General features: G+C 39.8%; 2 protein-coding genes across 5 annotated transcripts; both read right to left on the bottom strand.

The window, feature by feature from the left end:
• Nucleotides 1-2,489: 2,489 nt before the first annotated feature.
• On the bottom strand, nucleotides 2,490-15,646 carry gaa2 (alpha glucosidase 2). Of its 2 annotated transcripts, XM_058641222.1 has the most exons (22): nucleotides 15,507-15,646; nucleotides 13,583-13,717; nucleotides 12,564-13,127; nucleotides 11,842-11,987; nucleotides 11,583-11,748; nucleotides 11,177-11,273; nucleotides 10,632-10,751; nucleotides 9,943-10,061; nucleotides 9,724-9,855; nucleotides 9,510-9,620; nucleotides 8,982-9,095; nucleotides 8,815-8,899; nucleotides 8,597-8,714; nucleotides 8,351-8,484; nucleotides 7,311-7,462; nucleotides 7,060-7,208; nucleotides 6,834-6,975; nucleotides 6,539-6,637; nucleotides 5,902-6,066; nucleotides 4,814-4,960; nucleotides 4,122-4,228; nucleotides 2,490-2,987 (listed from the first exon to the last, which is right to left on the bottom strand). In XM_058641222.1, the coding sequence occupies exons 2-21, from the start codon at nucleotides 13,682-13,684 to the stop codon at nucleotides 4,166-4,168; spliced, it is 2,925 nt and encodes a 974-aa protein (XP_058497205.1). In that variant the 5' UTR covers nucleotides 13,685-13,717; nucleotides 15,507-15,646; the 3' UTR covers nucleotides 2,490-2,987; nucleotides 4,122-4,165. The 2 variants fall into 2 exon arrangements, with proteins under 2 accessions (XP_058497205.1, XP_058497204.1); XM_058641221.1 differs by having other exon boundaries at nucleotides 2,490-4,228.
• Nucleotides 15,647-16,741: 1,095 nt separating this feature from the next.
• On the bottom strand, nucleotides 16,742-23,219 carry LOC131467365 (zinc finger protein 568-like). 3 transcript variants are annotated; one of them, XM_058641227.1, is made up of 7 exons: nucleotides 22,978-23,219; nucleotides 21,327-21,492; nucleotides 20,708-20,840; nucleotides 19,423-20,375; nucleotides 18,886-19,069; nucleotides 18,662-18,790; nucleotides 16,742-18,556 (listed from the first exon to the last, which is right to left on the bottom strand). In XM_058641227.1, exons 3-7 carry the CDS (start codon nucleotides 20,823-20,825, stop codon nucleotides 17,808-17,810), a joined length of 2,133 nt encoding a protein of 710 aa, XP_058497210.1. In that variant the 5' UTR covers nucleotides 20,826-20,840; nucleotides 21,327-21,492; nucleotides 22,978-23,219; the 3' UTR covers nucleotides 16,742-17,807. The 3 variants fall into 3 exon arrangements, with proteins under 3 accessions (XP_058497210.1, XP_058497212.1, XP_058497211.1); XM_058641229.1 differs by having other exon boundaries at nucleotides 21,423-21,492; XM_058641228.1 differs by lacking the exon at nucleotides 21,327-21,492.
• Nucleotides 23,220-23,276: the final 57 nt, after the last annotated feature.

Raw genomic sequence — 23,276 nt, 5'->3', positions numbered from 1 at the left:
ATAACATAAGAGATAGACTCTCGCTCTGTCACAGGAGGGTTCTGAACCCAGGACTCTGGTTTCAAAGCAACAACTCCTCCTTCCCAGGAAAGTGACTGGAGCCGATTTTCTGTCCAAGTCCCTTCAGGGCCATAAATAATACATCATAAAACCAGAGCCACATCTTTGGACTTTGGACATGCCTGATATTTAGTACTGATGTTTTAAATGAGAGTCCATCCCTCCCATTGTCTACCTGCTGGCTGCTGGTGCCAATCCCAGCTGACAGAGGTCACAGGTCAGGTCGCCAGTCCATCGCATGGCCAACATGTCGAGACTAACAACTGTTTACGTTCACATTCACACTTACTGGAGAACCCAGAGAAAACCCAGTCATCTTCTTGCTCCAAAGGTAAAAGAACTTTATATAATGTCTGAATATATATTATTTTAGTTATAACTGGGGTTTTCTTATGGGTTTTGTGGCCAGAACATCCTTAACAGAGGGCTTATGTTACATCCACCAAGGAGGTGGCTTATGTTTTCACTCATGACCACATCTGTGTGTTTGCATGTTAGCAGGATTATGGGGGGGGGGGGGGGGGGGGGGGACTTCATTGTTCCCCCGAGGGGTGGGAAATAAGAATGATGAAAAATGATAAATTTGACTTTATAAGTCATGAACTCGACTGAGTGCCGTTCTAGTTTGACGGCTGTTTCTCTTCCACTGAAAATAAATCCAGTTGTTACATGAACGCCACATGGTCATAGATCAACTGTGTATTTATTACTACAGTGAGTTGATAATTAAACTTTGTACGTTTTTAAAAACAACTCCCAGCACTGCTTTTTATCATAGTTACCTTATCACTGCAAAGAAGTTGCTACAGTTTACCTACTTGTCTAAATAATTGATTTTGTATTGCTTATATGCTTTACTTAGCGATTATTATTTTGTATAATGTTCATAAAATACAGTATATTGTGACCTAACGGCATATACTCTGTATGGATGTACAATATAAACCCATGTCCTACAGTATGTGCACCTGTATGATCAAATCAATCAGCTCGCATAAAAATATTTGAGATAATTATTTAAGTTTTGTAGCATAAATGCACCCATGGACTCACTGAAAGTTTAAAAACTTATCTTGACGAAACAGGGCGGCTTTAATGCACTGAGCAGAAGTAGGTAAAGGGCAAGCGAGCCATCCCTTAATGCTTCACCTCTAGGAAATAGTTTTTTCCCCATCATCTGTCAGTCACAAAGGTTGCTTTATTTTGAAAAACAGAAGTTTTTTTCAATTTCAGTACAACTATTAGACAGATCTACTTGTTCTGTGATGTTTTCTGAAGGGGACAAAAATACTTGACGCACATATCTGACATTTTTGTTCCACTGACACTAAAAACAGACTTTTTGTTTCTGCTCTGCAGAATCTGTTTTCAGTTTTGCTTTGATGAGCTCTGAATTGCACAAACTGCCGTTGACTCTCCACATGTGAAGTCTTTTGACTCCCTCTCTCTCTCTCTCTCCCTCTCTCTCCACATGCCGACCATACAAACACCCCCCACACACAAATACTTAATCCTCCCAAATCCAGACAGGAAATGCCCTCGTCAGTGGAGCTGAATGCTTTTGACAGACCCCCGCTGTCCTCACTCTCTCCCTCTCTGGTTCCCTTTCTTTGTCTTTGGTTCCCTCTCTGTGGATGATAAATGTTTCCTCCACACACGGCCATCTGGAAACAGTTAGCCTGTGAACGTTTGCACAGAGCCAATAAAAACGTGTCTGTTGTAAGTCTGTATCAGCAGCGAAGGACAACTCAACCCTGCAATCACAGGGACAATCAGGCCATTTGCTTTCACTTTCACCAACTGATTGTGCATGTGCATGTGTGTGTGTGTGTGTGTGTGTGTGTGTGTGTGTTGGACACAAGCAGATACTTGTTCACCTCCCATGACTCATGAAATACACACAAATGTATGACTCCTTCACCTTTTTCTAGTTTTTGGAAAAAGTTTGGAAGATGTTTTTCTGCTCAGTCGTCAGATAACGACATAACATCCTGAGATTCCTCTGTGATTAAAGGGTGGAGGTGTTTGAAGGACCCCAGGCAATAATAATAATAATAATAATAACAACAATTATAAAAGAAACACGGACGAAAAGAGGATGTACATGGATGGAAAGCTAAATTAAGTCGCATCATACAGAGTTAAAAATAGGAAGAGGAGGTTATCAAGAGTTCAAGTTCTTGATACTGTAAAGACAAAAACAAAGCCACTTCTTATTGATAATAATGATAATAATAATAATAATAATAATAATAATAATAATAATGGTTGTAGTTTATATGATTTACCATAATTGGTTACATAAATCCTTTTGTGACCTGTTGTGGATCAAATGCATTGATTCCAGAGGAAATGAAATTGCATGTGACTGACAAACTGCGCCCTCTAGTGGCTCATGTACTAACACTAACGCTTCAAACTCAAATTCAGGCAAAATAAAAATTTATTCAGACAGAATCACAGCAGCAGAGCTCAAAACATGACTTTAAATAAACATTTACAATTAAAAGAAGAAGAAAAAAACACCTGTGATTTGTCCTTGAAAGTTCTACGTTTACTTTAATCCTTTTATAATGAGAAATTTAAACACATACAGCTAGTTTCTTTAGATTTGCATCTTAACATGCTTCTTAGGTTTTGTGTCATTTACTTTACACATACACTGATCATTAGGTGCAGATAATCCATATATATATATATATATTTTATAATACATATTTAGATACTTTGCACAGCATTAAGGTCAAATCCAGACAGAATCAAAGTTACTGAGCTTGTAAACGTCAAACAACCAGCTCCAGAAACACATCCAGCTTCAGGTTTTGGTTGCAGCCTGTAATCACAGACGTCTACACAGTTGGACGACAGTTACACTTGACGGCTGCGTTTGTTGTCATGTTTGCAGTTAAAGCAGCACACTAGTTTTTCTGTTGTAAAAGGAAAAACAAACCTTAAAATAAAAATAAAAAAAAAAACACTGAAAAACATGCAAACAGGAATCATAAGGCACCTGTATCTACCTTTACATTGCTGTAGTACTGGTCAGTGCAAAAACAGCATTAAAGCACATGTTATACATCATGGACTAGAGTCAGACTTGGGTCACATTTTCAGGAAGTAAATATCTTTGATTTATTGCACATCATCCTTCTGCTGCTGATTTGCTTCTTATTATAATGGGAGGAAGTAATCCAAAAAAAAAAAAATCAACGCTAAAGCCAAAGCTGAGATTTTTGCATACATTTAAAGCAGCATCTAAACTATTGTAGTTTATACAGAGGGTTTATATCGTAGCTTCACAGGCGTGTTTGCTTTTGTGCTTTTTAACTATATCGAAATAAAATGCTCAATTTGTCGACATTAAACTGTCCATAATTAAGATTAGACGGAGCAACAGTTCAGTTTGGATCGTGAGCGCAAACACATTAGACCTTAAATGAAAAAAAACATAATTAATGTGAAAAAATAATCATGCGTTCACATGCTTCACAGTGAGTCCCATTTTCCCAAGATGTCAATTTTTTTGTTTACGTTACAACATTGTTGTGCTTTTTAGTGGGAATGTAGAGGAAAAAACATCATCTATTTAAAAACTGAAACTGTGCGTGTAAAAATAACTTATTTTTTGTCTCAGAGATGTTTGCAGCATCACGACATTGAAAGGAAATGACTTAAATGTTCCATCACTTACTTTTTTTAACTAAAAACGTGGACAGCAACCAACATTAAAACGTAACACAGCAATTATTTGTATTAACAATTTCTTCAGCGTTCGTACAGAAAAAAAAAAAAAACTTTCACTGACCCTTAGAGTCGTTCAGAACTGAGCTGGCATTCATTTCCTGTCAGGAAACTAATGTTTCCAATCATTACATGACTGGACAATAATTTTGCAGCAGAAAATGTGGTTATAGCGACCTCCGGTGGCTGCACATGTTCCGCTTGCTGCAGTGACACAGGTGCACAGGTGCAAGTCCAGTGTATGGATAACAATGTAATGTCTAACGTTCTGGATTAAAAGAGCCAAAACAACGAAAAAACGCCACTCTGTGAATACTTACAGCACTGGGTCAAGTTAAACCAGTCGCTCAAACTATGAGATTCATCACACCCAGCTGATGGTGAAATTCTGACTGAGGTTGAGCCCAAGATCTGGAATTGTTAAAACCTGCAGAGACAGAGAGAGAATGTTATAAAAGTATAGTCATACTAAGTATAGGAAGCTGGCGAATCAGCGTCTTTGTCACCAGAGAGGAGAGAGTTGTATAGAAGTTTCCATTTTTTGGCCTTTTTTTTTTTGGACATTGAGAGACAAAACAAATGTTTGGGTCTTTTAAATATGTTTCACTGTTCAAATTTCAAATGTAACATGCAAAATATGGTGTTCATGTACAACTACAGTGTTCTTTCTCAATAAAACGTTTGTGTTTTTCTTCATTTTAAAATGTTAATACACTATTTTAACATGCAGTAAATTGTAAATGATAGATGGTTAAAGTTATTCTGGAAAAATGCGCAAAAGCACTTACTCACAGGATGTTTTCAGGTTAAAATGAGTCCATACACCGAAAGTCCAAAAATCCCTTTCCCTATTCCTTTAATGATTAATCAAAGGTTTCTGAAGATCTCAGACTGTCGTGGAGAATCTTCCACCAGGAACTTCCCCTCTTTATTTTAGAGGTTGGTTAAATACACAGTTGAGTTCACGGCATAAATACCGAGCACCTCTTCACCTTTGACCCCTCTATCTCACCTGGTTGGCTCTGTAGGTGAACGCTGCATCTTGGGAATTCACCAGCACTCTGCTCGGCTCCTCCTTGACGCCGTAGAAGGAGGCCGTCTCCACGGTGATGTACGTGGCCTCCACGTTGCCGTGAAGCACCTGAGACGTCATCACCTTCTATAAAGCAAGAGGATGCACACAGGTGTCACATGATCACGTCTCATTGCTACACACACACACACACACACACACACACACACACATTCAAACAGGCGGTATCTAAACATTGAACTTCCTGTTTGACATTTCAAGGTTCAGTCAATGAGTGTATTCAGTGTAGCAACAACGGTCAGAGACATTAAATACTGATTAATCAAATACAAAATCAATTATCTTGTTAAAAATGTGTTACTTTATGTTTCTTAAAGAGAGATTCTTAAAGATTCCCCAGTAACATCCACCAGGGGCACTGCCACAGGCCTGGGGCTACAAACTGAGAGGGGGGCCCCCCAAAAACAACTTGTTACAATAGCTGATAGCGACACCAATTTTCTAAGAACATTGTTAAACCTAATATACTTCTAATATGATTCGGTTGAAAGGTCAGAGCAGGGATTTCTGTTATTAGACTGCAGTCAACATGTAACTGAAAGTAAGTGTTATCTGAGCTTAGTCACAGGACGAATGTAGGCAGCTACGTGATCGTGGACTTAAATCTACAACAGTGTCACAATTATAAAACTAAAAATTAGTTAAATACACTTAAAACAAACAGGATGACATAAAAAAGATGCTACTTTTGAGGAGAAAATACAATTTTTGAGCATCACAAGCTTATTATGAGACACAATACATCACAATACTAGTAATATATGGCTAAAAATCACCCTTATCTTGTAAGACTTAAATGTAATGTCTTTTTTCAAGAAATCTTACCAAGAGACTTTTCACTTGTTCCATTGGCAGATGTTTTTTTTTTGCTTATTACAAGCAAAAAAAAAAATCTTGTATTAATTATTTTTGGAGTGGCCTTTTTTCCAGTGTAAGTGATTACAGGACAGATGTACAGTAAGGAGCTGGAACGAGGCGGAAACAGACAGATTTAACAAGTCGAGCACCTGAGCGACGTTGAAGATGATGTAGGCGTACTTGTTGGTCTCGTACGTGTCAATGCTCTCGCCGTCGTCCCAGAACAAATCTCCACTGGCTGAACCATCGTCAGAGAGAGCTGAGACCAGGTGCAGAGGCTGACCAGTGCTCACCCACAGCGTCAGATTGGGCGTCTGAAAGATAAGATGGGCACACTGCTCGAATACAGTTGATACTCAAACATTGAACATCACCCTCACTCGGGAAAGAAACATAATATAAAACGATTTCATTGCCTCTCAACACACGTTTGCCAATGGCAGCCTCATGTTAAGCAACAAGGGCATTTCAAGACAATCACAGTATGGATTATAGGGAGGAGGGGAACCTGGATTAAAGAGCTGAGTGGACTGAGTGAAAGCCAGAATCTTCATGTTCTGATTGCTCTCTCACTACTTTTTTGATTGATTCAAAGATGGTATCTCCAGAAGCTTTTTCTAAATATCTCCATTGTGGGACTAATACAAGGATTATTTTATGTTATAGGTATACTGGGCTAACTTTGGGAGATATTGTTGATTTGTCATTTTGTGTCTTTGTTCTTGCATTAAACACATTTTTTAACATTCAGAAAAAAAGGGTTTGATCATTAAGAATCATTTTTACCTGTGTTGGTAAAACAGTTCCTTCATGCAAATGCAGGTTAATCTTATCTAGAGGTGCATGGAGCTGAAGCACTTCACCTTTACTGCTCACAGAGTCGCCCTGAGGAGAAATTGAGAAACACGGTGAGGCGACAAAGTGATCATCCCTTCCTTCAGACCATCTATTAACACAAATACAATAAAATATATTTGGTTTTATTGGATTGATTTGACGAGCATCTTCACGTTAGTTCCCTCTTTACATGAAATTCCAGACTCATATCATAGCACAGTGAGGCTGAAAGTGTAGTTCTTACCGTGTAGTAGTCATACCACAGGCCCTCAGGGAAGTAACCATCCACATTTTCGACTCCAGGATCCAACACTGGTGTCACCAACAAACTCTTCCCCCAAAGGAACTGTTTGTCAATCCCATAGGTTCTTGTATCTTTAGGAAACCTGTTGAGCGCACACAGGAAAGCATGTAGAAACGACAACGATCCTTCAAAAGGAGAATATTAAAAAAAGACAAGTTCCACTTACTCAAACATCAGTGGACGCGCGACAGTGTGTCCGTGTACGTGTGCGTGATGAAAGAGCGTGTAGAGGACAGGGAAGAGAGAATAGCGCAGCAGCAGCACCTGCTTCATGGCCGTACGAGCCACAGAACTGAAGGCCGTCGGGTCCTGAGCCTAAAAATATGGTTTTTTTAAGCCAAGACAGTTTGAGGAAAAGTCCAAATTTGATTTACTACAGCACTTTGAAAGCATTTTTCTCTCTTTGGAACATGTTACCTTCAGGTCGATGGCATTGTGGTTGCGTGTGAAGGGATAAAACGCTCCGAGCTGTGTCCAGCGGACGCACAGTTCCTCATCCGTCTCCTCACTGAAACCACAGATGTCTGCTCCCACCAACGGGATGCCCAGAAGATTAAAAGTCAACATACCTGAAAAAATAAATGAATAAATAAATTATAAAACAGCAAACGGTAGAAAATGTGAGAGATAAAACGAGTATCACCAACATATTTGCATTTACTAAAGAATGTTAACACACAACAAATCTGAAAATGCACCGGCACACAGTCAACTTACAGATGTCAAGTCGAGACTACACTAACCAAGACTAACCAAGTAATGAAATTACCCGGGGGGTACGGAGACCAAGACATGAGACTGACTGAAGACCAAGAACACTGTGCAGTATCAACAGAATATCACAGTGTTTTAGTCTCTACAGTATTTTACAGATCCATAAGAACTTTTTTTAATTACTAAAAAAATAACAAAATAATTATAAATCACCACACGCATACTTAATGTGAAGGAGAAACAGCCGATATCTGTGACAGAGAAGTTTCACGACTTATTGGTTGCATTTGAAGACGAGGGGTTTTTCCGTCCAATCACAATAATGGTTCATAAAAGTAAATCAAGTAAAAGTAAATCGATTCTTTGATTTAAAAGTCTTCTATGACAGAGACAGAGACAAGACTGCGTCCTTCGAAAAGTGGTCTTCAAGACCAAGACTTGAATAAAAAGGGTTGTATTTTATATCTGCCCACAATCTGAGGGAAGAAAGGTAAAAGAGATTTAAAAGCTCTGTAGAGTGACAGTAATTTTGACTGGAGCTTTGGTGCAAAAGAGAAAAACTAGAGGATAAAATGTTTATTTTCAATGTCTAAATAAAGTTTGGAAGAAAGCAGAATTATGTTTTTTTTGTACACACAACCATCCAGATATTTATCGAAACCTGACAAAAACTTGTGTTTGAAACACGCCACATTGTACCGATAACAGTTTATTCAGCAAAATAAATGTCTGAATGCCCAAACCTGCTATAGACGTGTAAAGTTCTTTCCACTGACTCCGGTTATCTCCCAGCCAGTGACCGGAGTACATGCCCTGACTGGGGAAGGTGGAGCGAGAAATCACAAAAGGTCTCTTTGCAATGATCCGCTTCAGAGCGCTGGACAAGATGAAGACGAGAACAAAGTTATGAGCGATAGAGAGAGAGAGAGACAGTTTTCCAATTTTGTCACGTTATCTATTGTGTGTGTGTGTGTTTTAGAGGTGCTAACTTGGCTGATGCTTTGGCTTCCATGAGTCCATACAAGCTGTGCATATTATAGTGTATGGACTGCTTTTGCTGTGCAGTGGCACACACTGTTTTGGCTCTTAACAAACCTCCAAGTATGCCTGGAAGATAAGAAAAAAAACAAACAAACACAATTTGACAATTTCACAACCATTTAAGCTCTTTATATGTGTGGTTATGTTTGAGATCTGCGTCTCCCACCAGGTGTGTAAGGAGGATTTTCTAAACTGTTTGACGGACAGCCATTAGTCGACCCATCCAGGAAATTTGACGGTTCGTTCATGTCCTAGAAAATGACAAGAAGAAAGGTCAGGGAGAAGATGTCGTGAAATTCAGATGACCTCCACAGTGATAACAGTCTAACTTACAATCCATAATCCATCAAACGGCACTTTGTCGTGGAACTTCTGGAGGTTTTCGTACCACCACTCGTGTGTCACGTTGTCAGAGAAATCAGGATACGCCGTCAGACCAGGCCACACCTGGAGGAAAGAGTGAAGATTCTTTTTTTCAAATTCTGATTTTCATTCTGAGAACAAAACACAGCAGAGTAAGTCGTCTTTGTGAAATGTCACATATATACACAGACCAGATTCAACAAAGCAGTATCCGTAATAGGAGAAGATAGGAGTAAATAATAAGAATACTGCATACTGCAAGTAGTATGATAAATAGTTATTTTACAGTGTTTGAATGTAACATGGTGAATGTAATAAATAAATAAATATTGCTCATAAAACACAGTGATAACACTGCACATTGATAGAATCTAAGGAGAATGTTGATAATACCGTAATAGTATCATAGTTTAGCAAGTTTTTCTTTGTTTTGATCTTCTCAAAAAAAAAGTAAATCAAATATTATATAATTTTTCATATGGGGCAAGTCAGTCTCACCTTTCCAATGAGCGTTTTTCCTTCAGCATCTTTAATAAAAACTCCTCTATTCAGTCCTTCATCAAATGGCCAGTATGAGCCTTGAGGCTGAGTGCTGCTGATACCCGGGTCCTGCAGGATGATAAACAACACAAACTCCCTGTCACACTCACACAACATTAAAATCCGATTTAAAAAAAAAAAACTGAATCATAAAAGTACAACTCCTGTGTACCAGTATCATGACATATCGCTGGTCATGAGCGTGCAGATCCTTGACCAGGTCAGGCAGTGTTGCAAACTTTGTTGAGTCAAAAGTGAAGTCCAGGAACTGATCCATGTAGTCGATGTCATTCCACTGCACATCCTACAAACAAATAGACAAATAATTCAAATGAAAAATCAATGGGGAAAAAGCTCAACACCAACCCAGAATCTGCTGAGTCTACTTTACATGTGGTATCCCATAATTCCGCATTTTCTTGACAATGTCCCAGGTAGAATCGCTTGTGTTGTAACCCCAGCGACAGAGGTGGTATCCTAAAGCCCAGTAGATCGGCATCGCTGGATATCCTACAAGACAGGAAGGAGAGAAAACTAACTCAATTGGACTCAAATGTCTCCAAAAAAAACATACAAATCTAGTGTTTGACGATCTGATTACAGAGAGAACAGATTAATCAAAACTGAAGATAAAATTAAAACATAAGCTCATAAAGATGTTCCACAGATAAAGTCCCTGTTCAGACCCGATATCCTGAGTTATCCAATCATGAACACTCCAAATCCATACTGAATGCTTCCTCAGTTCCATTCACAAAAACCACATTGGGAGGTAGACTGAGGACACATGGGGCCACAATCCTGAGCAGCATGAACACAATCTGTCCTCAGGATGGACTTGAGACCGCCTAACGTTCTCTGAGCCACAGCAGTTTCTCAGTTGTTGTTTTTTATACACTCAGCACGCTGACATTAATTAATTTGTATCTTCTGTCACAATAAACACTGATCATCACAAAATTTATTTTTGCCTACGTTAAAAACCTTACTTCATGTTACAGCAGCGTGAGTAGAGCTTTGCCTCACTCAAGCTTCTCCTGTCAGTTTGGCAGTTTGACACACACACACACACATACTGACCTATAACTTCCACATACTGTTCAATAACTGAACCAGGATCAGGGCCGAGGAAAATGTAAAAGTCAAGAATTCCACCAATAGTCCGCCAGGTGATGGCCGGCGCCGGTTGGAGTACCACATCTGACAAAACAGAAAAAACAAAGACGAAACCTTCATAAGAAAAGCACACAGATGCAACTGAGGATATTTAGTCAGTGACAGCAGAGAGTAAAGAGATTCACAGAGAGTAAACAGCATGTGCCGGGTAATAAAGAAGGTAAATATATTTAAACAAGCAGCTGTCTTGGTTAAAAGCTCTCGTAAAAGTGAAATACAATACGACATCAACAGTGTATGTATGAACTTTGTTTTACTGCTTTGCCATAATAATTTCACCGGAGTCCATATGGAACTTCTGGTTTTATGAAACTGCTCAAATGTAGCCACATTAACTGTTGCACACAGTTGGAATATTTCACATCAGCTATTTGTTACTACAGAAACATTCACGATGTCACGGAGTGCAACAGGAAGCAGAGGTTCTGAGGGTGCAAGAGCAGACTGACCCATTGCGTTACTGTTGAGCAAGAAGAAGCCGTGTGCGGTCCCGCCGTCTTCCATCGCAAGGTAAAATGGATGCGCTCCGTACAGGTTTGTCTTCTCCTACAATAAAGGAAAGGAAGGAAGGAACACATCATTTTAAATTATTCACAAGTTTTATGCCTCCACCACTGATCTTGACCGTCAACCAAAATCCAAATCATTTCATCTTTGAGTAACAAAATAAATGATATCATGTTCACAAAAGTAGGACACCAACAATTATGATATATAATGTGCTGTTGACTCTTTTAGATACATGCAGGTCATGCTTTAGTCCTATAGAGCTGCTACCGTCACAGCTGATTGGGAAGCCGAGCTATGCATTGTGTACTATAAGTGGAACAATAAAAAACATGGGCTCTCACATACCATAGGAGGCACATCTCTGGCCCACATGGTGAGTGTGTCCCACTGGACATCATGGAGAAAGGTGGAGCGATGTTCTCCCAGGCCGTAGATGAACTGCGTGAGCAGAGAAGTGGAGAACTGGAGGAACTGATCCGCATAGAAGAGAGGAGCCACTGTGGTGTTCAGCCTAACCAGAGAGGACAACCGCGTCAACGTATCATGAAAGTATGAGTCATGTACAAGATGTGTTTGTACTAGCAACACAAGACTTTGGACTTACAGCACTGCTCCTGTAGACCTTCTCTTCACGATGAGACCGAATGGCTCTTTTGAAAGCTCCACAATGTAGGCTGGACTTTCTGCCTTCTTGGTGGGGGTGGGGACAGAAATTGGGACTTCAAAACGTGGATTGGAAGGGTCGGTGATCTAAAGCGAGACACAAAAAGATAATAGAACAGGGATGATACAACCAAAAGCAATACAAACCTGAGTGGTTTTAATGGTGCTGCTACAAAACATGTTTAACATGTTATATCTGAGAGTATCTGTTATGATATACAGGGTTCTCTGCACAGTCCTGTGAAATATAACGGGTCTGCAAGTTTTTTACATATACATATATATATACACATACACACATTATATATATATATATATATACACACACACACATATACACACACATGTATATATATATATATACATATATATGTACACATAAGCTGAAAGATGTTAAGCGAATGGAAAAGCAAATTTCTTGTTAAAATGAAGACATTCATTAAGCATAATTTTGTCTTTAAACTTTACCCCAGAGAGCACTTTGTCGTCACTTAAACACTGATTCATTCATCTGCAGGGAAAGCTGTGATTCACAATCACATGACAAACCTCATCATCATTGTGCTCATTTGATATGATTTACTGAGCCGTATGCCCTCCAAGTTCCTCTATAAAAACAGAAACTGAACTTCACACGACTGCTATGGGTGTCGCTTCGCTTACCTTGACACGTAGCCGTGTGTCTGTCTCATGTCGTATCTCCACAGCTAATGTGAGAATGTCTGCCGGGTAGTAGGTCTTCGCCTTCCTTACGAGTACACCTTTTTGTCCAAAGGATGTCTCGTTTATTGACTCAAGCATGTAGGAAGGGAAATCTGAAGGATAGAAACACCAAGGGATGCCGTTTCTCCCTGACGGACGGACGGCTGAAGAGACGGGAGAGGAAGCGGGGATAAAGCAACAGTTCCTTGCTTCACACATCTCTCTGGTCACAACCACGTCTCTTTCAGGGTAGCAGTCAAACCTCCACGCCTCCGGGATCACACTGCAAGCCTCACGGGGGGCGGCAGTTGCAGTCTTGTTCACTGCCGTTTGCGGTGTTGGTGCTGGGGCAGGTGCTGGGGGTCTGTGCGGCTCTTGGCTGGGCGTATTGTGCATCCAGAACATAGTGCCCAGTAGCCAGCCACCACAGAGAAGCAGCAGCAAGCAGCCAATCACCAGGAGGCCTGTGGTGACGGAGCACGACGGCATCCGTGGAAGCAGGGAGGCCTCCTCTGGCTCCTGCCCCTTGAAACACATCAAGGAAATAAATAAGTAACAAACAGAGTAAAACAAAAAAATTGAAGTGGTCACTGTATACAACTGTAACCTAAATCTTTAAATAACACATAGTAAGTTATTAAAATATACAGCTCAGCCATAAATCCTGTCTTTATAATGATGTCAACCTAATAAAGTGGCCACTGAATGTAAAGTTAGCACAATATTTATAACACAATTAGACAAATAATGCTGTTTTTACATCCGTTTTTACATACATAAATACTACTAATAATATACTTCATATAAATTAACATAACAACAAATTACTACCAATAACAGTAAAACAAAAAACCCAAGTGCAGTAAGACAATTAGGATGAAAATACCTCCCGGACGACTTTTAGCAAAAAGATGACGGCATTTCTACAGCAATGATTGACATATACAGAAAAAAAACGTTTTTTCAGTTCATAAACTTACTGAAGAAACCTCTTGTTGTGCAGGACCATGGCGAGGCTCCTCCAACAACACTGCGGTGGAAAACTGAACATCCTCAGGGTTCAGCCTCTTGTATGAAACCATCCCGACTGTGTGTGTGTTTGTCAACGTGAGAGACTGAAGACACACACAAGAAAGAAAAAAGAGACATAGACGATGACAAGAGTTTCAGTAATGTGATGAATCGCATTTCCTGGTGAAGTGTGCATAAGAAAAAGTGAAGTGGTGAGTGGCGCTGATTTCAAGTGTTTCATTTTTGAACACTGTAACAGAAGAAAGATGTGACACAAAACAATAAATGTGAAATGTAGAGGCGATTGCTAGCACTGTTGCTGGTTTGCCTCCCTCTCTGTGTGGAGTTTGCACGTCTAAATACATGCAGATGTTAATTGGACACTCTAAATTATCTGTAGGTGTAAGTGTGATAGCAAATGGTTGTATGTCTCGATATGTTGAACCTGCAAATGACTGGTGACCTGTCCACGCAGGGTGTGTACCCAAGCTTGCACCCTATGCCAACTGGGATTTGCACCAGCAGCCCAGTGACCCTCATGTGGGGTCACTTTAAAGATGTCTTGTAGGTACGTAAAAGTGGAAAATGCCAGAGTGCGAAAAAAAGTAGTAAAAAAGTAGAAGTCCTGTACTCAAAATGCTAACTAAAGAAATGGTGTGAAGTATCAAACATTAAAGTGCTCATCCTGCAGATCCAGAGAGCTTCTTTCATTTTAGAGGGTAACTTTATAAATATATACATGCATATTATCAAATAATGTTGTAGCTATAGAGAAAGCACACAGAGAGCACAAACTTTTACCAAGGCTGCTTACTTTATATTCTTGGTGGTGGTAATGTATGTTACATAGATATGTATCTATTATTAGCCAATGTATATCCATTGTTTAGAACTTATTAGTTAACACAATGATACGTATCACAAATTAAATGTAACAAGGCACTGCATCATAATTGGTATAAGATATTCATATGTGCTTTAGAAATTTAAGTTATTATTAATATTAGTATCTGTGATGTTGTTACCAACGAGATCCACCGGTAAATCTAAAACATGTGTAGTATATACTTTTGTATTCAAGTACAGTATTTGAGTAAAAATGTTTCAATTCAATGTTATTTGTATAGTGCCAAAATCACAACATACATTATCTCAGGGCACTGCAACATTAAAGAGAGCAGAGAAACCCAACAATTCACACAATGAGCAAGCACTAGGCATCAGTGGAGAGAAAAAAACTCCCTTTTAAAACTCTGACAGAACGAGAGTGTTGGGTTGAAATGAAAAATGGTGGACAGAGGACAGGAAGAGGACAGAAAGGACAAGAGGGAATTGACGTAGAAATAGAAGAGAGAGACCAGGAGCATATATATAACAGTTGTGTCAACACACGCAAAACACATGCCACGTTATGCAACAGCTACTTTAGTTGTATTATATTCAGTCCATTCACCTAAAATTCAGCTGAATATGTTAAAATACATGCTTTCCATTTTGTGCATGTCTCAAACACAACTCTGTGGCTCCGCGTGTTTAGTGTTAGTGTGTTACAAAGTTTCTGCACATTTTGTCCACTCTCTAACACATGACACTGAAGCTAACTGTGCACAGACAGTCATGTGAATGCCAAAGTTCACATACGAACTGTACACATGGCACGCTTGGAAAAACCTGCAGCTTTCCGACCTCGGTGACAACAACATCGGAGAAATGATGATATTCAGGGAAAACAAGGAGCAGCACTCGGCGCAGAGAGACAGTATATGTAGCTGTCGCTACATTACTGGAGCTAAGTAAGGTTAAAGGTTCATTAGCGTTAACGGCACTGTCAACGTGAAGTAATGTGAGCTCAACGACAACTGCTGACAACAGCTTTACATTCATTTTACTTACATGTGTATTCTTCGAGCTTTAGGCGCATACAAACAGCGCAACTTTTCCTTTTAAAACGCGCTACATTAGTGTGAGGTAATTGGTAACGTAGCCTAGCTAAACTGTATGCGCGCACGGTGTGGGTCTGTTTATCTTCATGTGACGTTCAATGAGCCTCGGAATTTTTTAAGTTTGTTATGTCGCGTTTACGACCCGTAAAAATAAATTCAAGTCATGTTACACGCCTATGTGGCGCTGCATACATATAACGTGTTTATGGGAACTGATTTGACAGAAAATAGGTTTGAATGATGAAATGACATTTAAGTTGGTTTCTATATTGATATAAATGAGAAAATACCTATGGAGTAAAATAATGAATAAATAGATAAATAAATAGATAGATACATTAGTGAATAAATCAATTACTAATGAATGAATAAATGACATAATACATTAATAAATGGGTAAATAAATACAAAAATACATTTAATAAATGTATTAATCAATGTGTTTTTATTTATTCTTTTTTTCTGTATTTATTCATTCTTTCATTTATTTATCATTGTCCTCTACAGTATTGTCCTCCATACATATTATGGGAGCCAATATTGAGTTAATTTAGTTTAGGGTTAGTTTAAATGGTTAATGCAGGATTACGTGTTACAGTGTAATTTGTGAACAGTTATGGTAGTTAACTGTTGGCCTTAAGCCCTTGATTAAATATTCTTGCAAGGAAATGAACGTGGCTTTGTGGACCTTTGTGGATGTTATTTCAGTTCATTAGATAAAAGGTACCGGAAAATATCTAGCAGTTTTGTAGGTTGACATGTCTGTTGTGCTAGGTTTGGTGTATAAAGGTTTTTTTGACTGTTAGGTCACGCTATGTTATGTTAGGTTACTGTTAAATCAATAGATTGTCATTCAGGACCTGGAACATCAAGGGAATATTTCTATGTGTTGTTGTTTCGAAATTAACTTGGATATAAATGTAACTTGGATGTACGGCAAGTGGAAATAAATGTGCAAATCCTTCCTTTGTTGCCTTGGTGATTGAGGAATTAAAACAGTACCTACGAATCAAGCCCATAGAAACCTGTAATTGATTTAGTTTAGTCAGTTGTTGTAGACACATGTTCTGACTGAATGCAGACAGTGAGACTAATTGCAAGACTATCATTGTCTTTTTTTTGTATATATATTTTAATATATCTTTAATATTAACACCTGCAGACATAAACCCCACACACAAACTATAAAATGTATATTTTTATTGATCAGTATAACATGTTCCATACACTTAGACAGAGGCAGCACTGGGCAAAATTAACCATGTACAGTCCATGGCTTCAAATGATTGGCTTTTCATATCAGGATGATTCCTATACGGTCCTTTTGCACTGAAGACATTTTGACTAATCACAGTATGAATATCACAGGTGTAAATAATCAAACTAACATACAATGTTATTGTTAATGTGGATCAGTATTACCTGTGCTTTTCCTGCTACACATGTCAAAATGGCTGCTGTGCAAACACTTTACCCATTCACAATGGTTATTTGGCCTTGAAGAGCTGTTTAAAACCAGGTGAACCGCTTTTTAGTTATTTGGTTCTTCAGTAGCTGCAACATAACATAACAGACATGAAAATTAAATCACCACTAAGGCAAACGGTTCTGGCAAACACCTGATGAATATTATTATTATGCCACCATTTCAGTACACTACTGGGCACATTTCCCAAACAATTATTTCCAGCTTCACCTGATTTTTAAACGTCTCAGTGGCTGCATTGACATCTGATACAAAAAAAACACAATTACTCTTCAGTCAAATTTTCACATACACAATTATTTTGACAAAAAATAAAATACTGCATGGACAATAATTGGAATCACAAACAGTAAAGTTATCTCATTTGTACTACCATAAATACTATGATATTCCAATACAACTGACAAAGGCGAGAGGGACAAACAAGAGTAGACATGATGCCTTCATTCTTATCTTCTAAACCGTTTCAACAATTTCATTAAAGTTGTGTTAAATAGTTATTTAGCGTTTTTGTATGGAACTGCGTTTCTAGTTGCCGAACATCAAAAGGTTTGTGTCGGTAAGAGTTCATTTGTCTGCACCTTTTTCTGGGACTTAAATATTTTAGCTTAAATACACCTTGGCTGAAGCACCACTTAAATTCTCAATAACTGTATATTCACAGAGGTAGTCACTTACTTCGGTCACAGTACATGTGCAACTGAGTATAATCTTGTACTTGTGATAGTACCACTGACACGTTACTGTGCAGTTTACATAAATACATTATAAGTCGTTTCTGTCTGTTACACACATATTAATCGGGGAGTTGTCGTCACTCTGTGAGAATTCGTCATTTTTCTCGTTGTAGGCAGACTCCTCCTCCTCCTCTTCTTCCTCCTCCTCCTCCTCTTCTTCCTCCTCCCCCTCTTCAGTCTGTATCAGCTCGTGCTTTCGTTTGTGGAGCCTCAGGCTTTGTGAGCGGCTGAATCCTCTCCCGCAGATGCTGCAGGCATACGGCCTCTCTCCTGTGTGGAGCCTGAAATGGTTCTTGAGGCTTGAAGCTCTCGTGAAACTCTTTTTGCACTCGGGACAGTCAAACTTCTCCCCAAAATGAATTTTCTCGTGTTCCCTCAAGCGGCCAGACTGGTTGAAGCTCCTGTTGCACATGGAGCAGTGGTAGGGCTTTTCTCCCGTGTGTGTGAGCCGGTGTCTGTTCATGGCTCCCGAGTGGGCAAAGCTCTTCCCACAGTCTGGACAGGCAAACGGTTTCTCACCTGTGTGGACTTTTTGGTGACCTTTGAGTTGACCTTTCTGGGTGAACTGCTTCCCACACAGAGTGCACTGATACGGTTTCTCTCCCGAGTGAATTCTCATGTGGATTTGCAGCGCTGACATCTTGTGACAGTCTCGTCCGCAGAGCCCACAGCAGTAAGAGCTCTTTGTCCGATTGTTCTTCAACTGCTTCTGCACCGGTGATGCTGGAGGACTCTCTTTTTTACTGTCAGGAACATTGAAAGGATCTTCGCCACTCACTGCAAACATAAATGGGGGTTGAAACATCAAATATTATCACTTAAAAAACATGGTTTAATAAAAAGAGTGGACAGAAATCAGTGAGAATTGAGTAATTCACTTACTGTCAACAGGCTCCTCTTCTTCTTCCTTTACTGTAATCAAAATTTCTGTGTTGCTGTCCTGCTGCTGCTCTTCAGTTTCCTTCATCGTGGTACAATCCTCGCTCCCAGAAACCTGTTCAGGAACTTCTTCTACAGAGGGAAATAAATCAATTCCATCAATAAAAGGTATTTGTGTTTCTTTCATTTAACTGTAACAGGAAGACATTTTGAAAATTCACGTTTACCACACAAAGGTTCCTCTTCCTCCTCCTCTTTAACTACTACATTCATGTGTGGACTGGACACGGAATCAGCCTTCTGATCTTCTGGTTCACTCTGGTCGTTCTCACACTGAGCAGCTTCGTCACAATTCACACTCTCTGAGGAGCCGGGATGAACTGAACTGGGTGAGCTCTGTGTGTCTGACACCTAGAAAAACAGTTGAATTAAAAGAATCGTGTTATGATGTTTAAACAATTACATGTATAAAAGCCCAAAGACCAAACCTCAATTTGCACTTTAAAATAGTGTATTGTCATTAGAGCTGAAACAATTAATCGAGGAATCAATTATTAATCGATTACTAAATTAATCGACAACTATTTTGATAATCGATTAATCGGTTTGAAGCTTTTTTCATGACTAAAACAAGATTTCTGATTGTTTAAGCTTCTTAAATGTGAATATTTTCTTCATTTCTCTCTGGATAACAAAGAAATCATTAAAGGTTATTCATTTTGGTTATGAAAATAATTGTTAGTTGCAGCTGTAATTGTCATTACCTCAGACGTGACGTTGTCGGTCAGGTCTTGCTGGGATGATTCACCAACTGGACCTTGAACTGGGTCAGAGGTGACACCGGTCGGTAATTCGTTTTTGTTCTGTGTACATGACCGTTTGTGGTTTCTCAGAGTTCCTGCAAGAGAGAAGTGCCTCCCGCAGTCCATGCAGGTGTACGGCTTTTCTCCTGTGTGAATTCTTGTGTGTCTCCGAAGTTCTCCGGGCGCTACAAAGGCCTTGTTGCACTGCGTGCAGCTGTAAGGTTTTTCTCCTGTGTGCGTCCGCATGTGTGTTGTCAGCGTCCACTGCTGTGCAAATGTCTTCCCACAGTCAGAGCAGTGATACGGTGTGATGCCAGTATGGAGACGCTCGTGTCTGACAAGCGTACCAGACAACGCAAACCGCTTGTCACAGTAAGAGCACTGGTAGGGCCTCTCTCCAGTGTGAGTTCTCTGATGATCTCTCAGCTCAGCTGCTGAGTTACAGCTCTTATCACAATCTGAACACGGGAACTTCTTCCTACTAAAGCCAGCGACGACCTCAGAGTGCATTGCCTCCAAGTGTGTTTTCAGATGCCAGTGACGAGAAAAGCTCTTCAAACAGATGGAGCAGTGATACGGCCTCTCACCGGTGTGTGTCCGCCGGTGCAGCCTGAGCTCACCCTGACTGGCAAAGCGCTTCTCACAGAAAGTGCATGGGAACGGCTTCTCCCCAGTGTGGACCCTTTCGTGAATCATGAGAAGCCCTTTCTCTGGAAATCTCTTCTCACACATGGAGCAGGGGAAAGGTCTCTCACCTGAGTGAGTGCGTAGGTGGCGCTGGAGTTTAGAGGCATAAGGGAAGTCTTTGCCACACACCGAGCAGCTGTGGAGAGACGGTTGCTTTTCATTCTCAGTCTGATCGAATGTCTTTGAGGGAGCATTGGTTATTACAATTCCGGGGATGGCACTCTGTCCTGTGTGAAAACAAACACAAAAACAACACTTAATTTGGGAAACAAAGAGGAAAGGTGTTTGTTCACCTTTACACTTTGGGTCAGAAAAAAAAGATTAGATTTTTTGTCCTTGCATGAGATCATCATCAGTGGGTAGATTCTTAACTAAATTTAACAGGAACATACTTAGGTGATCAAGCACCCATAACAAAAAAATCTGATTGATATATTAAAAAACTGTAGGCAGGAAGTTGCTAACAGAAGGACAAACTTACAGATAAACCCACACCAAAGCTGAAAACATAACCTCTTAGAAAGAGGTAGCAACTCACAACTTCTTATTTCTTACTCACCGAGATCAGACAAATCGACTTCCTCCCCATCGGAGTTGATGAGCCCTCCGATTTCTTGCTCATCTTCCTCTTCGAGGATCACAGCGGGGCCAAACTCGTCTGGGTTTTCTGAGCCCATCTCTTAAAGACACAACTGTTAAGAGGTGAACAAAAAAAGAGTCAGTGAGCAAAAATTGAATGTGCAATTTATCACAAACTGCTGCAGCAGCACATGGCTAAAATCTTACTAGCTGTGGCAGACCTCTGTGCAGGCACTGCTGTTGTGAACCTTTTATTACAGTATATTAGTACACTACAAGGTTAAAAATAATCTACAGCCAGCCAAATAATCTTGCATCAAAAAGGCTGTACAAGCAATAACTACAGCATGCTGCCCTATGTCAGCTGAGATTGGCACAGCACCCCCCACGACCCTCATGTGGATATAAAAGCGGTAGAAAATAGATGGATGGATGAATGTGTTAGTATTAAACAGTACAACTAGCAATTACATAAATGTTGCTGAGCACAACTGTTAACTGTCACAGGCTATACATTTCTTTGAAGCAAAACCCAAATAATTTGACAAGACTTGTGTATATCATGGACGCAATTACACTTCAGTCATTATGTGACCCACCTTAGTTAGTCATGGAAGTTTTATTTAGATGCATTAATGCGGTGCTTCAGGATTTTTCATTTGTGAATGAGGTATTGACATATGAACAACACTGACTTTGCCAAGTACGCAGCTGTTTCCATGGATACAACTGGGAGCGGGAAACTCGCTCTACCTGATAGAACGGCTGCAGTCAGAGACAAAAGGAAACAGGTTTTAGCTCTTAAATGTCTCACCTAGTAACATTCAAACAACAAAAGTGGATCAACATGTAAAATTGCAGATTTCCCTATGGGCATTGATGCAGGAAAGTGAGTGGTTTACATTCAAATTCCAGCCAGAGAGGGGTGGCTAATGTGAGGAGGCAAACAAATTTTCTAAGCTATAACTTAAACAGGTGTAGATTTAGATTATGAGTGAGAGTGAGCAGCCAGGTCCCTGGCAGGTCCATGTTAATGGAGGTGTGCACAGCGTGTTGGCCAAGGTCAGTGATGATAATTATGTCAAAGCTTCACACAACCTCTAAAACCTGAACTATATATTTATGTGCAGTAACTAGTGCAGTGTATGTTAGTCAATTGCTGATGACACAGGAGTGTTAAAGAAAGACTCAAGGCAATGGTTTGTTGATAAATCAACAGATTGGAAATCAATCTGAATCCATCTTGATATTCATTATTTCTCGTTTTTCAGGAAAACTCATTTAATTTCAGAGTTTAACTGTCAATGCTGTTACTCTGGTGTGCTGTAACTCCAAATGATGCAGGTTTGCATTGACTTTATATGTAATTTGAATATATGACAGATTTGAGTCATTTTCAGTGTTAACACACTGCAACAGTACAAACCTCAGTAGGTGTGGTTGTGATTTTATTTTTATTTTGTTTTTTATCATCCTTGTGACTTGTCCCTTTCTACAGGGTGGGGTGAGGGGTGTCAGATAATACACCAGTGCCTCCTCCATCCTGGATGACATCCACTGTTCTGCTCAAGGACACTTCAGCAGGACGGATGCCCTACTGTGATGGATGGGAGCATGAACCTGGCTGCGTCTTACAAGCTGAAGAGCAGTGCATCTCAAAGAGGAGACAAGTCACTTATACACACATAATTGTTGATTATGAAATGATGCTATGCTGTCATAATGATTCCCCGGGGCCTGCGAATGAATCAAATGTGACAGCACCTGCACTGAGCAGCACCAGTTAGCTCGGTAGCATTAGCAAAGAGGGTGTAATTTTGATTTCATGCATTTAACTCTCAATGCAAGTTTCATCTGACACCATACATTCTAACCTGTTGGTATCTACGATAACTCACTATAACTACCCGATCAGCGCATACGCGCGCACACTGAGACGCAGGCATCAGTGTTTGACCTCTGAATGAGTCTCAGTGCTGATGTGACCAGCCCTCCGGTCAACGGCCACCTCGCACTAACTGTTGTTTAGCCAGCTAGCTCCACACACAGCGTTCACTCTTGGTTATATTAGCAATTAGCTCACCACTAGCCGCCCCCAAGCGACAGTAACAAAGGAACAGGAGCCCACTCAGATTCACTAGAGTCCAGCATTCACACGATAATATTATTTTATATTTTATATTACATCCGCTCACGTAACAGTCGCTAATTTAGCTAGCTAACAACAGACAATAGACATTTTTGACCAACCTCAGCATAGATTCTCCCCTCAGGTAAAAAAAAAAAAAAGTAGTCGCTCGACAGAAGTTTATTAAAACGACATGGCAATGTTTCTATCCGACTCTCATCTTCGTGCACAATGTGCACAGACAGATGCTCAAAAATTAAATATCCACCAACTTGTGGCTTAAGTTAAACAAGCGTTTGGGTCTGATGATGATGACAACCTTTCTAGCTTTAGCTACTAGCCACATACGGTAACATGATAACTTCCGGCTGGTTTGGGTCATCAAAATAAAATCACCTTCGCTATAACGTCTTGCAGGGAA

Source organism: Solea solea, chromosome 10, assembly GCF_958295425.1.
Source record: "Solea solea chromosome 10, fSolSol10.1, whole genome shotgun sequence".
NCBI classification, from domain to species: domain Eukaryota; kingdom Metazoa; phylum Chordata; class Actinopteri; order Pleuronectiformes; family Soleidae; genus Solea; species Solea solea.
The sequence above is the reverse complement of the archived record's forward strand: the minus strand, read 5'-3'. Positions and strand labels throughout refer to the sequence as shown.

What these genes read in the sequence shown, in the direction of transcription:
- gaa2 (XM_058641221.1), bottom strand. Translation starts at nt 13,684, where the DNA reads ATGGTTTCATACAAGAGGCTGAACCCTGAGGATGTTCAGTTTTCCACC. An exon ending in GGAATTATGGGATACCACAT is followed by an intron (nt 9,856 to 9,942) that starts GTAAAGTAGACT and finishes ATTTGTTTGTAG; the next exon opens with GATGTGCAGTGGAATGACAT. An exon ending in CGTTTGATGGATTATGGATT is followed by an intron (nt 8,900 to 8,981) that starts GTAAGTTAGACT and finishes GTCATTTTCTAG; the next exon opens with GACATGAACGAACCGTCAAA.
- LOC131467365 (XM_058641227.1), bottom strand. Translation starts at nt 20,825, where the DNA reads ATGGGCTCAGAAAACCCAGACGAGTTTGGCCCCGCTGTGATCCTCGAA. An exon ending in AGTCGATTTGTCTGATCTCG is followed by an intron (nt 20,376 to 20,707) that starts GTGAGTAAGAAA and finishes GTTTTCACACAG; the next exon opens with GACAGAGTGCCATCCCCGGA. An exon ending in AGAAGAGGAGCCTGTTGACA is followed by an intron (nt 18,557 to 18,661) that starts GTAAGTGAATTA and finishes TTATGTTTGCAG; the next exon opens with TGAGTGGCGAAGATCCTTTC.